Below are 17,485 nucleotides of genomic sequence, written 5' to 3' on the forward strand. Positions count from 1 at the left end.
CCTAATTTATTAACTCCTTTTCGTGGCTGTTAGCTCGACGAAATCCAGGTCCAAATTGTAGGTGTTAACACGCAGTAAACAGACCAGACTGATGATAAACTGCTTTGTAACTGAGATTATAAGACTCGTGGCCGACTCTTGTGGCGTACTGATAGGAACTAAAACCCAATCACGATCGTCATTTGCTGTCCTCGAGCCTGGCTCGCGATGTTTACGTTTGGGCCGACCTTCTGTTCGCGAGTCTGGCTCGTGACATTCATGTTTGGGCCAAAATTTTCATCACGAGTCAGACTCGTTAAAGTACGGGAAGCGGTTAATAAATAACATAGGACAACTATCGATTACATCACGAATTAAATTACAATTGCATACATATTGAGTCTGATTACTCTTACTGTCAATGTGGTACGATTGATAACTGCTCCAATAGTAATATGAAGCCTTGTTGATTCCACTATGAAGCTTTACGATTTCTATTACAGTCTGTTCAAGTATTGTTCCTCTGATTATGTTTTATATGTCTCTTCTCAATTTCTCTAATAATACATTCGAACAATTATTTTGCACCAGCAAACATTAAACGAAATTCAATTTTGGTAACCTTTTCTTTTTTAAATTTCACAACCCAGAACTCTTCATCATTAAGTGAATTTTTGATGAATTATAATACCCCTGTATAAACCATACCTTTTACAAAATTTTCACAATTCTTTACTTCTCTAGTACATCGAATTGATCAACAATTTTTAATCGCTAATTATATTTGACGTTCACACCGATCGTCGAGTATAAATTCAGTTAAGTGGGTGTCAAATTTCATTCGACACGCATCGATACGTTAATGGCGTGCGTCAATAACTCTCGAGTCAATTAAAACCGTACCTCAAAACTGTTCCACTCAAAACTATCAATTTCCCGACGTCGAGAACGAACAGCACGAAAGCTCAGGATCTTCTCTGTCTCCGTGCCAACGAGTTTATCCTATTTTTACTTCGAATTCTATCCAGTACCCGATTGAAATCCTTTAACAGCCCCGTATATCGACTCGATCGGAATTTAAACGGTGGAAGTTACGAGTCTGTCGCGGTTACGCAAAAAACGAAAACAAAACCGTTTGCTTAAATTCGCGGATCGTAGACAGGATCGGTTCAAGGATCATGAACGCTGGCGTTAAATCGATGAACTGTATATGGCGGTCGTTTGGCGTGCCCTCCCCGCCTCTGCCGCGACGGGAACGCGTAAATAATTGCATTACCTATCCTATGGCGCGTAATACGCGATGAATGCCAGTGTATACCCAGGACACACTAACGATATTGCCCTCACGTCCGTTCGTCGATCTATTTGCTTCGGGACACAGGCGCTGGACACAACGGAGCTGGCCTGACTCCTGTGTGTTTGCGATTTTAACAGGGTTAATAACGAACAAGGCAACCCGTTTTCAGCCGTAGGCCCGGTGAAACTTCCCTCTTGACAGCGAACGCAAGGCACATCGAGTGGAATACACTTTGTAACGCAAAGAGTATTCCACGGTGTCACGGATAATTTATTTACTTCGATTTTTCATTGAAATTCCACCCCGTAACATTCTATGCTTAACATTTCAAATACTTCATAATTTAATTCCAGTTCCAATTATGTCTTTTTTACTACAGTTTCTCGGATTATTTATTTTAATGTATGTAAATTTTTTATTGACATTCGATCTCGTAATTTTCTGTTTCATAATTTCATTCCGGGTTTTTGTGCAGTTCAATTTACACACGTGTTATAGATTCATAGATTCACGTGAGATTCGGTAATTTCCAATGACATCGAACTATTGTCAGAAGTTGCAATTTTAGTAGAACAGGTCAATCGACACGTTTGTATCGAATGTAGCCCCTAAAGTGTATAGGTAAATACATAGAAGGGGCAGTGGTGGAAGTGATCGTTCTATGTAAGAGTATCGACGTTCAGGTTGTACGTCTAGTCAATCCCATATTGCATTCAATATAACAGACATAGTGTGCCCAACGGACGATATTAATAGTAGTGCATGTGTAGTCGGACTCGTATTGTATCTAATATGACCGAAGTAGTCTAATCGACGTATACAGACTGTATTAGTAGCAATGGACGGTCTACAGTCAGACGCAATTACATCCAGCCCGGTCGAAGTAGTATAAGCAACAGTTACACGTGGAATCAGTAGTAGTGAATGGTCTATGATCAGACATCCGTTATATCCGATACTACACCGCGTTTCTACGTAACTCCTATCATAAATTGCTCTCAGAAAATATTCTTCGGACCACTAAAACTAAAATTGTGCACATCGTGGTCTGAAATGAAATCAGTGACACGATATTCCACGATCACAAAGATAAATGTTACCGTAAACGCAGGTTCGAAAATATTGCTTCAGAATATTATGATTACAATTATAATTTTGAATCTTACTGTTAATATTGAAAATTTAATTTTATTTATTTGTCAGAATTTATATCTCGAGAAACTATGACAAGAATACTTTAATCCTTCTATTAACGTTGTGAACCATATTGAAATTTAAGAATCCTGTAGAAAGCTATATTCTAGATACGCGATTTTATGTTAGAATATTACAAAACCGTGAATCTAATCGACTAATTTATCAATACTTGACATCGTTGCGAATATTGATAACTGACGTTAAATTCCGTATCGTGGATTGTATTTTATTTTTCACTCAACGTTAAATATGGAAGAGATGGAACATATACGCGTATAAAATTGCTGTTACGATTACATTCGATGATGGTGTCTGGTTGGCAAGTATCGATAAGGTCTCTACCCAGGTACAAGTGTATTTACAATCAAATTTAACGAGCTTGTCGGCGATAAATATTGACATATTTTCAATTATCAGTGGAAATGAAACTGCGCGTAAGAAACGCGACAGCTATTGGAAAATATTTCGATTCGTGCAAGGCTAAAAACAGCCATCGAGAGAACACGTTGACATTGTTCTGCCTCTATGCACGAGCAGGGAACGACGTCCCCCAAGTAAGATCAAAGAGGGTACACGTCCAACTTACTGCATCGACGTTGCGATATTAATGTTTCATGAACAGTCCATTAATATTTCATGAGGATTACTTCGATATATTTATTGCGAAAGATTAAAATTTAATGCGTACGTATCGAGCAAATCGCAACTACGAGAAAACAGTACTCGCGAATTAATAACGATAATTCGAGTGGACCGATATGACTTGTTGTAAAAAAAAACGTAGTGAATTGTTAAATGTATACGGACGTTTCAAATTTAATTTAATCCTGCGCACGCGAACATGACCGCGAGACACGTCACGCCCGATTACGGACTTCTGTTAAACGAATTTATCTATTAATATTGTGGAAGGATTTCGAATATAACCTGTAACCAAAATTGTCTGCACATCAAATTTAAACCGGCGTTACAGTTAGCTGGATGTTTGATGAATGGACACGGTAATACGATTTAAAAGAATATATCATTCTCTGGTCTAATAATGGTTTCGATCGCCTTTTCTGGTCGTAAAGCCTCCAATTTTTGTTTGAATTGATACTCGATAGTTTTAACGAGCTTTAAACATTCTCATTTTTATTTCATAAGTTAACGTTTTACCGTTCTAATAAGAATAATTTTAGAAATACTTAGCTACATCTGGCAACATGTGTATTTTAAACTAAAAATAAAATACACTATTCTCGAGAGTATCTGCAAAGCTATTGGATATATCGCGAGCAAAAGATGGAAGAGTAAAATCTAGTGAGGGAAACTAATTTTCTGAATGAGAATTGTCAGTTTCGTTCAAAATTTATTATCGAAAGACGTCGATCGATAAGCGACGAGCAAGAGAATTACTCGCGTCGTTTCTGAATAAATCAAGCAAACGCGAGCTCGTACGTCACACGATTAAAAATTTCCATCCCCCGCCCTGTACGAGGATAAATTTAAAATCGAAGTCGACCTGTTTTCTTTAAGAGCGTCCAATTCGAACGTGTAAAATTGTAAACAGGAACGGTGCTTATTCGAAACGATCGAAAACAATCGATCCAAGTCGCGGCGGTTATTTGATTTTAATTAATCGCCGAGCGTAAAACGAAAATGGATCAAATCCGTTACCTCCTGGACCTTCCTGTGCACGACGATCTTGTGCCACTGGTTATCGTCGAACCGGACTCTCCCCGGCTTTATATGAAGATCTAATCTCCCGTTGGCCAGCGTCATCCCCACAGCGGCACCGCCGTCCCTCAGAGACACGGTCAGATAATCGTCTCTGCTCCCTGAAACGACACAAAAGGGAAAAATACCGTGTTACTTCGGGCGAAAATTAAGCTGCAACTTTGAAATCGTGTCTCTCGCTTTGGCGCGCAGTTTTATGATCGTTCTAGAACCGACTCGAAACGTTAACCGTGTCGAGATTGAATGATTAAATGCTGCAAATGAATTACTCATCATTTATTTACGAGAAATAAAATCTAAATGTCTTTATTAGAATCGAAGACAAGAGGAAATAGAGAAAAGTAGTTTCGAAGGGACGATGACTGTGATAAAACAAATATTTTCTCCGGGGGTTATATTTTTCGAAATTTCAGAGCAATCCATATATAGTCAAATTTTATTTTTTGGTTTTTGGTTCATGTCGATCCGACTTTCCAGATTGAAGATATCGTAATTTAAATGAAGGGGTAATTTTTAAAATTCAACTTTCTGTTTTCAAAAGTATATTAAAAATTCTAAAACTTTAGACTCGTACAGTTTCGAAACTACTAGTGTTTTATCAATAATTGAGTCATCGTTGGAAGGGGCAAGGCTTCCCCTTCAAAATGGTTTTTGATTTTTGTCGATCGGACTTTTCGTTTCGGAGATATCGTAATTTATGTAAAAGGTAATTTTTTAATTTGTCGAGTGACGTAATGTTTACTATTAGCGTGAGGTCAATGACCTCGCGACGCAACCCATGAAAAGTAAACAAAAACTTTGAGGCCTTATATCTCCGGAACTAATTGAGCTATAGACTTGTACAAACGCTCATTTTAAAGGGCATTTCATCCTCTATCAGATGAATATATCAACTATTACTATTTATGCTATCTTGTATGTTTATTTTACAATCTTCTTTGACTCCACGCACCCAAAGACGTTTCAACAATTCCTATCGATTATACGACTGATGTATGATAAAACTGGATTATAAATTGTTTATTTAATTGAAAATGATACTAAATTTGTATACAAGATGTTTCCCCAATCATTAGCTCGCATTTTTTCGTAAATAATTGGACTTTTGTGAAACTAACTTCGCTATTGACTCGAACATTCGTTCTCGATTGAATTTTATCTTCTATCCGACCGAAAATTAAAAAGTTTTAACATAGTTTGCATATTTTCTGTATGAAATTAAAATTCTATGTATATTTAGTGTAAAATTATCGAATATTTTTGTACAGATTTTTAAAGTGCACGTTTTAAGAAAAAATATGCGACACAAATAAACTTCAAAACACAACACTTTATACATATAATGCAAACATTAGCAGTACGTTGCCTTGAAAAAGAGAAATTGGTCATTTGATCGGTCATGGTAGGAATAGGTATGCATGAAGTGTCAAATAGTTTATAACTGCATGACTTTCAAATGACCTTGAACTGAGAAATATACAAGCAATTCTAATTTTAAAATATTCGAATACAGAAAAAAATTCAATAAGAATTTATTAATAAATCCTAAAATTATTTAGTCAGAAATTGCGTTATAGATCGATCATTATAATTTCCCCGGTTAAATCTTAATCGAGGAGCGATAATTTGCGTTTAATCTCGTGCCGTTGCAAGATGCGCGAGCCCATCGCGAACGTAATCCTTGCATAACTTGAACATAATTATACTAAACACGGCTGGCGGTCACCTTTGGCCAAAAACAATAAAAATAAACTGTCGTTTGCCGCTTCTTAATCCCCTGGCTCGTTTCGAGCTTGCCGATATACCGACATAATCCGCGGGGGCTTTTCGGTTCGGTCGCCACGATAATTATTAACGACGAGCTCAGTCGTTTTAGCGGGTTCACGGACCACATCGGAAACGAAAGGCACCGAAACTAATGGTAAGCGGATACAAAGGATTTATGGACATCGTTCCCAAGACCTAATCCCTTTTCTCGATTTCACTCGTGATCGAGGAACGTCTGATGAAATTCTTTTTTCATGAAATACGGATCGACGCGCGTGTTTATGACAAACTTTGCAACAATGTACGGGGTTCGATTCGTTCGCGAACTATGTGCACCGAGTAAAACAGCGTCGAGGTATAACAGACTGAAAGATAATATTGTTACGAATAATTAAATGTTAAATTACGGTAATGATATGCATACGATACATATTTAAATTAGACGTTCAAGGACTGTTTGAAAGTGTTTGTTATTCGCAGAAATGAATTATTAAAGTCATTAAAGAAAATAAACCTAGACAGGACACATAAATACTTTGGATTCAATGTAATATTTCAGTTACTCGACACTGATCGAACCAAGATTTCTGAGATCAAAGTCACTTGAACTGTGCCTTTCAGGAAAGTCAAATGAATATTTTTAAAATTGTTTACGTTTTAATTCGTGGTCGATTAAAAATTGATCAGCCTGAAGAATCGTGGCAACAGTTACGTACCACACTTTGTATATCGATAAATGGAATAAATCTACGTACACGTATGACGTATTCATTTGTTAAATAAATATCACGGTGGGTAAAAGCTGTTTCGAAACGAGTCGGTTAAAAATATGCGACAAAGTGAAACGTACGAGAATTCCGTGGGAATCGGTGAAATAAATATAATTTAACGGGAATAAAGGGAAAGCTTATTTTCTAGGTAAACACAAAAGGAAACTCTGTTTTATTGCCGGCCGCGTAAAAACTGCACCTGCTTGTAGGAATTATATTTCCTTTTATTATCGTAAGAACATGCTCCTCGTTTCTCACGTTAAAATTCTCGTATTTCGTACGAACGTTTACCCTTTTTTCTTTTCTTCTCGCTGGCCTCGCGCGCGAGCCGGAAAAGAACGAACGCGGGTCGGTGCATTATGACGCGGCATTAAATTTGCAACGAGCATAATTAACTTCGAACAATATGGGGTGGCATAAAACTCGTAACCGCGGGTCGCGTAAAATTATTACACGCGGCTTTCCTTTCGACCGGAAGCCACGTTCCGATCCGCGGGGGCTTTTTGCATTTTAAGCGACGCGCTGAACAAATCGAGCGACGTCGATGTAATAACAGCGACATAAAAAATTTATTTCGACGCGGGCACTATAAACTGTTAATTCGGATCCCGCGTATACAGAAAATATTGCTCGTGTAACATAACTTTATAGAGACAATGTGAACGGCGGGCGCAATATACGATACCTCGTACGTTCGATATAAATTTCGCGGAGTTCGCCGGCAAAAAACTGTTTCACGTTTCCTTTAACGAGAATTAATAACAGTGATAGATTACGACGAGTAACGAGTACATTTTTATTCGAACGATAGTTCACTGGATCGAAGCGCGACAGGTAATCCGTTTAATAAATTAACGATCTTACTCATTTTCGCGATCAATCTCGCGCAGATAATAACAAAATTTGTTTAATAATTTAAAGAACGCGTTAAAGAATATTTCGTTTGCGAGAAATTCAGCGACGTCCACGGTTCGAAACCGTTTTCGTTTCGGTGGTGTTCGCGCTCACGTTTTTTCACTTTTCAAATTTCGAGCCTTCTCTTGGGAGCCACGTGACGACGTAGAGTGAACAGAATTGAAATTCGAGGGAGATGTAAAGCTTTATCGCGGGACAACGAAAGCTGACACGTCGACGGGACGATTGGTGGTGCGCTGCCGTTAAAATTCAGCGTTTATTCATTTATGGTAATCCTCGACGCGCATCAAGCGTTCAAATGCAAGGGTCAAATAAAATGGAGAAAAAGTGTGCAACTACGAAGACACAGACACCTGTGTCCGTGAAGATAGGGTTGCATCTTTGGGCGAAATTAAGCACATTTGACATTCATCTGTACGAAAGAAATATGGAAGATTTCAAACTTTGACAACAAACTCTAACAGTGAGAATAATTGTACAAAATATAGATCGTGGAACAGAACACCTGATTTTATTGTTTTGATCAAAATACTGGAGGTGTTGGCCCTTGGAATAAAATTTGTTCATATTTGTGTTTTGAGATTATATTATTTACATGTTTCTGTACAATGTTATTCAACAAAAAGAAAACAGCTATGATCGATGAAACAAAGCTTGCTGATTGAAACACTTTTCACAACGACACAATTGTAAAATAAATAAAAAAAGTAGCAAAGATCGATGCAAATTATGGAATAAATTTTAATCCCTATAGTAAATTCAAACATTCAGACATCGTAGTTTTAGTAACTACGTCTAACAGCTAAAGTTTAAAAGAAAAAGAACACAAAATCTTACCAACAAATGTTTGTCGAGAGAACATTGAAAATTAGAAGTAATTGAAAGCAAAACACCATCGATGTTCACATGAAACATTAACAGCTACTAAGATATAAGCTTTTAGTTACCGGATGGGTTGGATTTGGATCCCTTTCCTGTTTGAACAAACAAGTTTTTGTAAATAAAGGTGCAGAGATATGTCGCTGATGAGGTATGAGTGTGCGTGAAGAACGAAATGCAAGTTAAATGCGTTATGAATTGAAGCTTGGAAGCACGTTGTGCGGGAAAAACGAAAGAAAACCGATTAAAGTTTCGATTTTAGTGCTTTCGAGTGATAGGAAGAAGCGTAAAAAAAAATATATAGGGTGTTCGGCTACTCTTGGAAAAATTTTAATGAGGTATTCTAGAGTTCAAAATAAGACGAAAATCAAGAATACAAATTAGTTGATTAAAGCTTCGATAAGAAGTTATTAACAAAATTCTTAATAAAATTAGTACACCTACACGAATTTTTTTCTCGCAAATGGTTACGATTTCGAGGGTATGTCTTTTGACCTAAAATGATTGTAATTGACCCCTGGAACTAATAATAATTTTTTCAGAATGATTTGAAAGTTTTTAATTTCGTCGAAAAATTTCACATCTTTCTGAATTTTTTTCTCGAAAATGCGTAAGATTTCGGGGGTATGTCTATTCACCAAAAATGATTGTAACTAACCCCTGAAACTGAAAATAATTTTTCCAGAACGATTTGATAAAATTTTTTTTCGCCGAACACTTTCAGTGAAACATGTCAATGTATGGTCAGCCATTACATCTTAAGGAATTTTTTTCTCGAAAGTGTGTAGGATTTCGAGGGTATGTCAATTCACCAAAAATGATCGTAATGGACCCCCGCAGCCAGAAATATTTTTTCCAGAATGTTTTGAAATTTTTTTTTCCGCCGAAAAATTTTCCGGCCGATATGGAACTATAATCGTTAATAACGTTTCAACGTAGCCTCGATCAATAAATTGGTATTCTTGATTTTCCACTTATTTTGGCCTCTAGAATCTCCCGCTCGAATTTTTCCCAGAGTTGGCCGTATATTCTTTATAGCAGCGAACCAGTCAATATCGGGAAGCAAAAACTAGTCGTTAATAATTCTAGCATCAAATAACAGGATTGGACGATACGTATCGCGATAAAGGAACGGAAATATCTAGTGCAGCCGCATCGCAGGTAAAGGTAGGGGCAAAAGGGAGAAGGAAGAGGCTGCAGAGCACCGTGAACCGAAAACCTATACACGCGTCGGTTCCGCAATGCTGTAACACACAAACACGCACACACGCCGCACGTTCTACTTTGCCACATTGCATCTCTGCTAGCTCCGCAGTACTGGCCCCTGGTCGCTCATTTGTTCTCCAGATAAGCTATACCTATGGTCACCTCGCTTAAATTATGCACATTTTTGCACGGTTCGCGTGGCCACGCTGTCGGTACGAGTTCCGCGTCGCGGATTTTTGTTCCGCCGAATCTCCGTAGCACGTGCAAAAGATAACTTCTAAACATATCGGTGGACATCGTGGATGATCGCTTTTACCGCTGGCTGGCACTATACTATAAGCAAACGAGACCTCTGCTTCCCAAAAATAGACATTTCAAGAACACGTTGCTTCGTGGAAATAATATTATTAAATTGGTGCATTTGAAAATGTATCTTTTGAAAATACTACAGCGTTTCTAGATAAAATTAGAAAGAATCCAAGGGGCCATCAAGAGTGCAGCTTCAACAGGATCAACATGGTAGTTCAAACGGAAAAACGCGTCGTTTCTTGCGGAAGAAAGTTGGACCTCGAGCGAAGCAGAACGGAACAAAAGAGAGGCATCCGTCAGGAAAGGAACAAAGATTCTTCGAAGAAAGTAATCGATGACGCTGAGTGTCTTTACCATTTGTTCTCCGAGTCCATGGAATGATGACTTAGGTGTTCACAGTGTGAAAACTTGCGTGTAAAATTACTTTTCTTATTACACTTTCTATTTGAGAAGTTTATTTCAGTGTACCTTGATAATCACCCATCTTGCGTTGCAAAGAGAACATTATAGAAACGTCAGGCGTGTTCAGAAATCTATTTCACGTGTTAGTGGTGTACACAGTGAGTCTAAAGCGTGTCAGAAATATTTACCACGATATTCTACTTCTGTGGCCTAGAAAAGGAGCCCTAATGAACATGGGCCTGCGAAACCATTTGTCTTCGAGACATTTTTATTCGACGTAGTGTTTGCACATTGAATATAATATACCGAGGAACGGCATAGAAATAGCAGTTTACTTGGAGATCCGATAAATTGATACTTCGAGTACGTATATCTATAAGCGGGAGTAGGTCAGGCAATGTTATTGATGTTTCCTTCGAATCCTTTCATTTCGCGTCAATTTAGAACTGATTCATAACATAATTAATACCACGACTCGTGGCGGCGAAATTAATGAAGTTGCTGTATTAAAATGAACAGAGAACTGTTCAAAGTTACGCGAGATATCGATAGAACGATACACTATAAACTGTTAGGTTGTTTCAGAAAATATTGAACACTTGATAACCTTTGTTTATTAAGTCACGATTGGAATAAGAAATTGTTTCGAGAATGATGATTTATGGCTCATTATTATCGTTTGGAAAGGAAGAGGTGGGTTCTTTGGACGCAAGAAACTTCCCACGTACGCGTTTGACGTCGCCATTGACGTCACCATTGTTAAACCACCACACACGCAAAATGTTCGCCAACGCGTGGAAAGAGATGATCAAACGATACGTTAAAATTTCGAAAATTTATAAAATATTGAAAACTCTCTGTTACCTTACGCCCCGTTTGTTTAATTGAATAATTTAAATGTTTAAGAAAATCTGAGTAAGGAGAGAATTCGATTTTATATAGAGAATTGGGGAAGGATAATATCCGTGCAAAGTTCTTCCAGCACTGCTCCTTCGAACAAAAGCAGAGAAGAGTTGTATCCCGTGCGAACTTCCTTTGTACTTGTATGCAAAGAGAATGCAAATTTTCTGCATTGTCACTGGTGATGGCTCATGGATTGTGAGGCGAAACTTCGCCAGCATGCAGTGGATTCGAAGTTTCATTTGGAACAATTCAAAATCAAAATTATGCTCATCGCCTTGCTCAACAAACAGGGTACGAAATCGTACAGGAATTGTGTGTATGAAAGACAAACTCTGCACAGTGTATTCATCGTCGAGGAACGAAACGTGCTCACGATATTCTCAAAAGCTGACCAAATTATTTCCAAGAGTCGAGCATGAATTAAACATGAATGTACAAATATGTTTGTTGGGGAATGAATTTTGTATGATTCCTTCGTAATTAATTTTCGAACGACCATAACTCGTAGAATAGTGAATATATTTCAATGAAATTTTTTTCTGAAGTAGTGCTCATGGACACCCACAAAAAAGTATTACACAAAATTTCCGTAGAGCGTCAAATTTAATGAAAACCAAAAAAATTGGGGGGCTGGCAGGTGTCTAAACACGACGAAAATAAAAAATTTCAAATCGTTCTAAAAAAATTATTTTTACTTACAGGGGTTAATTATAATCATTTTTGGTGAATAGATATACCCTCGAAATCCTACGCACTTTCGAGAAAAAAATTCATTACCGAAAATATACTGTCTGACCATATCGTCGATATGTTTCACTGAAATTTCATGCGTACCTTTAAAACATCATAACTTCTGAACGGATTGGGGGATTTTAATGTTTCAAGAGGCAAACGACGCGTATTTTGGTAAAGAATGTGCAGAAATTCTGAGAATGTTTGAAAAGTTAGTCCTTACCCCCGAAAACTGAGAAAAACCCCATGAAAGTGGTCCAATTTTCAAACGACCACAACTCCTATAATAGTTAATATATTTAATTGAAATTTATTTCTGAAGTAGAGCTCATGGATTCCTAAAAAAAAGTATTAAACAACATTTCCGTAAAATTTCTGTTAATTTCATTTTCTGTCTCATTTACCCTTCTTTCTAAACCCATTGATATTGTTAAGAGTGACACAAAAATGGTCGAAAAAATACATTGGATGAAAGGTCTATTCGTATATGTCGTCTATGGTATCGATAAGATATCGATAATTGAACTAATATTTCTCATTCTCACATTCTGAATCGACTTCTATTTTCCACGTGCAACGCAACAACTTGTGTTAACGAACCGCTCCATCAGGTCGTATAAATTCTTTGCGTAATGAACAACACGCCCTTTTCCGCCGCGTGCACCATCGCCCAAAGTTCCAACCGACCCACCACCTCGGTTTCCACCGCCAGCCCCCATTTTTTCACTGCTCTACTTGCATTTCTCATCCGCCTGTTACGTTTCCGGCAGTTTCGTCAGTTTCGGCTCGTGACCCCGTCGCGGCTACTCCCGCGCATTGTTTAGCGCACGTTAAATATGCCTGCGTCGAAATTGTTTCGAACGGAATTTTTAGGGTTCGTTCGTACGCTAGGGGGTAGGCTGTTCGTTCCAGAACCAACGAACATTGTGTCGAATGTAGGTAAGAACTTCGATGTACAGTTAGAACGCCTAAGAGGACTCTGTTCATCGATGTTAATTAACCAGTTGATCTTGATCTTGATCTTGACCGTTCATTTCGAAACTTCGAATACGACGCGCTTCGTTCATTTCTTTTACCAAAGATATATGTATCACTCGTCGCGAAAAATAAATTGACGCTTTTTGTAGTACAGAAATGATTAAGTTCAAAAAATTGTAAAGAATATTAGTTTGTATATGATATTTTTGTTTTAATAAACGTTCGTAGAATTGCACGATGGATCACTAAATTATTTTGGTCGTGTTTTTGGAGAAGTTGGGAAGCACTGCTTGGAAGGTCGTCAATCCCAACCGTCCGTGGCGACATATATGAATAGGAGTGTTATGCATTGTTCTCGTAAAAAAATTTGAATTCCACACTTTTTTAGGAAAAGCAGATAAAACCATTCTCGTGTTATTTACCCCTCTGCGAGTTACGAATTAGAAGAGACGAATTGGTTCTTTGATATTAACTAATAGCAACTATAAATAGTTTCATACAACTTATTTAAAACTAATACTGTTTCGTAAATGATAAATAGATACAGCGCTAAAACGATTAATTTTTTTGCTGGATAAAGTTTGTGTTAGAAGAAATTACATGACCCGTTATCGTTTATTAGTACGAGAATTACTAGGACGAAGGTGTTAGAAACATTTTACGGAGGAGATAAAAATCGACTATAAAACATACAATTAGTCTTTTTTTTTGCTTTCAAAGACTTCTAACCCTGCCTTGTCATGACCTTAATGACTAATATTGATCAATGGTGTACAAAGTGTTCGTCGTAACGGTCGCCACAATCTTGCAGATTGTTTCGATAATCTGGCAAGAAAATGTTAACGTAATATGTAAACTTAATTATTCAACGATGAAACGATTAGAACAATTTCTGTTATATATAAAAATTAATATTAATTCCTCATATAAAACCCTCTTATTTTAGAATTTATTTCTGTATATTATCGTTCTGTTAAATTTGTTTAAAGAAATAGTTCTTTACGAACCACCGTAAAACTTTTTATGGAAACGTCCATTTCTACGAACAGAATATTCGATAATGCACGAACTGTTGCACTTTACAGTAAAAATTAGTGCATCTCGTGAAATAATTTAAATTGGAAAATATAGGTCACAGCCAATGGACTCTTGAAGGATATTCACGCTGCATTTTGAAATTAATTTACGGAAGCACGACTCCGTGGGAAAAATTTTTAATTTAATTCAAATTCAATTTACAGTTTTTAATATTTTTTCTCCGTGTAACCTACTCGTAGGTTTAAAAATGCGTAGCAAAATAATTATAATAATAGTTTGTAATTTCAATATAAAAAAATATTAGAAAAATGTAAATAAAATAAAACAGTCTTGAATTCAGGGGGATTTGTCATTGTCCAATGCTTTGGTCCACGCTACGCTAACTCCACAAAGACTATCTATCAACTGCATCATTTTACAACGAGTCATGCGAGTAGTTGAATATAAGTTTGTCAATTAAAATTTTAATACAGCAAAACCACGTTGCGTGAAGGAAATCTGTCCCGAATGATCACATTTCTCACTGAATTTACCGCGACGATTACGCGGTAGTGTTCCGACCAGCCGCTAGAGGGATCAATATCAAAAATTCAATATGGCGGTTGCGATGGCGGTTAATTTAAAACGTGCAAGAAAATATCTGGAAAACTTCGAAAAAGAAATATAAATATTTATTGCAGCGTGTTTGTATTTCGAAATGATGCAAATTGCACACAAAATATTTGTAAGTGGGGTCTGAATATATAAACCGATTTGAAATCAAAAACTTTTGCTCGATCTATACATACACTTTTTTTTATACCGTGTACATTTATCCGAAATAGCTTTTAACCGCGACTGACCATCAGGATCTGTCAATTTGCATATTTATACATTCGAATATTCTCGTTACGTACGTCAATTTAAATTTTAATATGTACAAATCGTTGCATCTATCACACGTTGTCTATCAATTTAACTTTTGACATTTACAAATGTTCGTAGCTAGTAATCGAATGAAGACGCATCGAGTAACATATTTATGCCAACAGTTGCTACATTCGCCAGCAGAGGGCTACGCTCTCTCACAAGTACTCCATCGATCACACATCTATTCTATATTTATAGAAAAATATTCGACCAGCCCACCTTTATCGCGTCTTTTCAAGGTTTTTAACCTTTATAAAAAATCGAAATTCATTCCCAACGTTTGAGGTTACTGCTCGATCGCACACGACCGTGTAGTTCAACGTTATTTCCAATAATCGGAGACCCTTCTGCAACAGTAACCCGTATAAAAATGTCAGCGTACGTGCCGTGCCGGATCGCGATCTCAATTACCGTCAGCTCGATTTTTCCGTGCCTCAAACAGTCACCAGGACGCGTTTATTTCCTTCTATTTGTCGGTTGCGGCCCCGGTAATGAGCGTCGCCGGGAGATTACGCTCGAGATATTATATCCGTCGATTCGAATCCGCTCTGTCGGACGAAATTCCAGCGACGGAGACGGCGATACGTTATCGCGATGGATTCCTTTGGGATTGACATCAATAAGAAACCACGGATAGCTAGTCTCTGGCGGTAATTATTGGTTTCGTAAAGCTAGGATATTAGCTGGAGCCGGTATCCGCGACGCTGCCAGGGACACCTGGCTGTCGGTGAATCATTGATGTTGTGATTAAATCCCCATCCTCTGTACCACGGACATAAAAGGCATCGATACTGATCACGATTCTCTATAGGAATATCAGAGCTGCGAACGATAGTGATTGTTCCGACCTTGCGTGGGGATTTCGTCATCCAACAAGTGGCTTTTCACATTAGAAATGGAAACCTTGTCCGAAAATTTCCTTTACCGGACACGGAGTTCTTTAAACAGACATTTTAGATCAGAGATTGAACGTTCCGTCGTTTATTTCGTATAACCAACAGGTCTGTAGTTACGGGAACGTTCAATCTTCGGAATAACGAGCCGTCGAATTCAATGGTAATACGACGTCCCCGTTATTATCATTCTTAATAGCTGATAGAACTTCTCTTCGCGTCTCGTTATTCTCGTTATTCCGCAGAAGTTCCCCTTTAATTTTACGGTGGCAATGAATCAAATAAACATAAGGTCGCCATTAACGATTAGCTCCAAGCGTGGGAACAAAGCCCAAGTCCTTGAAGGATTTAACCACTCCGAGAGTTTCTACTCTTCTGGGGGAGTTTGATTTCACGGGAGTAAATCACAAGTTCCTACCTTTCGAAGGGACACGAGCAGACAATGGCCCCCTTAAACAATACCCCTATATTAAACGGGATTCCTTTGCGCAGTATCAATGACATAACCGAACAGAATGCTCACGGTGTTCCTTTTATTCGCGTGATTATATCCTTTGCTATTCGACGAATCAATATTTTTGGCTTTGGTAACATTTGCAGTCAACTTAATTCACAAAAAAATAATTAAAAATAATTTAAATTTAATTATAATTTTAATATAATTTAAATAATTTTTGTTATTGATAGTATGCTTTAAACAAAACTTATTTTGCTCTTTCATTCGTCGAAACATCACGAGAATATAAAATTACATTTATCTGTTTCGAACGTTTTCAACCCTTCTATTTTCATATCAATTATATCCCTTACTATTTAATAAATGAATATTTTTGGCTGTGGTATCATTTGCAGTCGATTTAATTCACAAAAAATAATTAAATTTATTTTAGTAATTGATAGTATGCTTTGGACAAAAATTATTTTGATTTTTCATTCCTTGAAACATCACGAGAATATAAGATTACACTTATGTGTTTCGAACGTTTTCAAGCCTTCTATTTTCATATTAATTATAACATTTCGTATCAATTATATCCTTTACTATTTAACAAATGAATATTTTTGATCGTGGTAACATTTGCAGTCATACGACTTAATTCACAAAAAATATTAAAATTGATATTACTCTTTAAACAAAACTTATTTTGCTCTTTCATTCGTCGAAACATCACGAGAATATAAAATTACATTTACGTGTGTTTCAAGCTTCCTATTTTCGTGTCAATTGTAACACCGCAGAAGCAAATAACTTTATTTATAAAAATATCGTTGACATTGAAATCTCGAGTCCGTGACAGTTCGCGTGATCGTTAGGAAACGGATATAAAGAATGCAAGAATTCTGCTAAATATTTAATTCATCGTGGAACGAGACGTTAGTTGTAGCTGCTCTAAAATTAAACTTTGCCTTTTGAGGTATGATTCGACGAATCTCCGAGCGGACAACCCATCTGCAGCTTTAAAGCAATCTACGAGATACCGGGACACGCTCACTTTTTAACCCCGTGCCTTTGGTCGCGCAGAGGACCGAGTGGTTGTAAGAAACGGCGACTGCAATGCGACCGACGCGAATATTTCGGTGTCCCTATGTAT

The 17,485-nt window shown here is 37.3% G+C and overlaps 1 protein-coding gene across 1 annotated transcript in view; it reads right to left on the reverse strand.

The window, feature by feature from the left end:
• Nucleotides 1–17,485, reverse strand: part of LOC122399111 (neurexin-1) — a 455,816-nt gene that overhangs the window by 231,515 nt on the left and 206,816 nt on the right. Inside the window, exon 6 of the mRNA XM_043399529.1 lies at nt 4,133–4,293. Coding sequence (XP_043255464.1) covers nt 4,133–4,293 — 161 coding nt within the window. The remainder of the gene's footprint in view (nt 1–4,132; nt 4,294–17,485) is intronic.

Source organism: Colletes gigas, unplaced genomic scaffold (assembly GCF_013123115.1).
Source record: "Colletes gigas isolate AHSC1104 unplaced genomic scaffold, ASM1312311v1 Colletes_gigas_Sc00012, whole genome shotgun sequence".
In the NCBI taxonomy this organism is placed as follows: domain Eukaryota; kingdom Metazoa; phylum Arthropoda; class Insecta; order Hymenoptera; family Colletidae; genus Colletes; species Colletes gigas.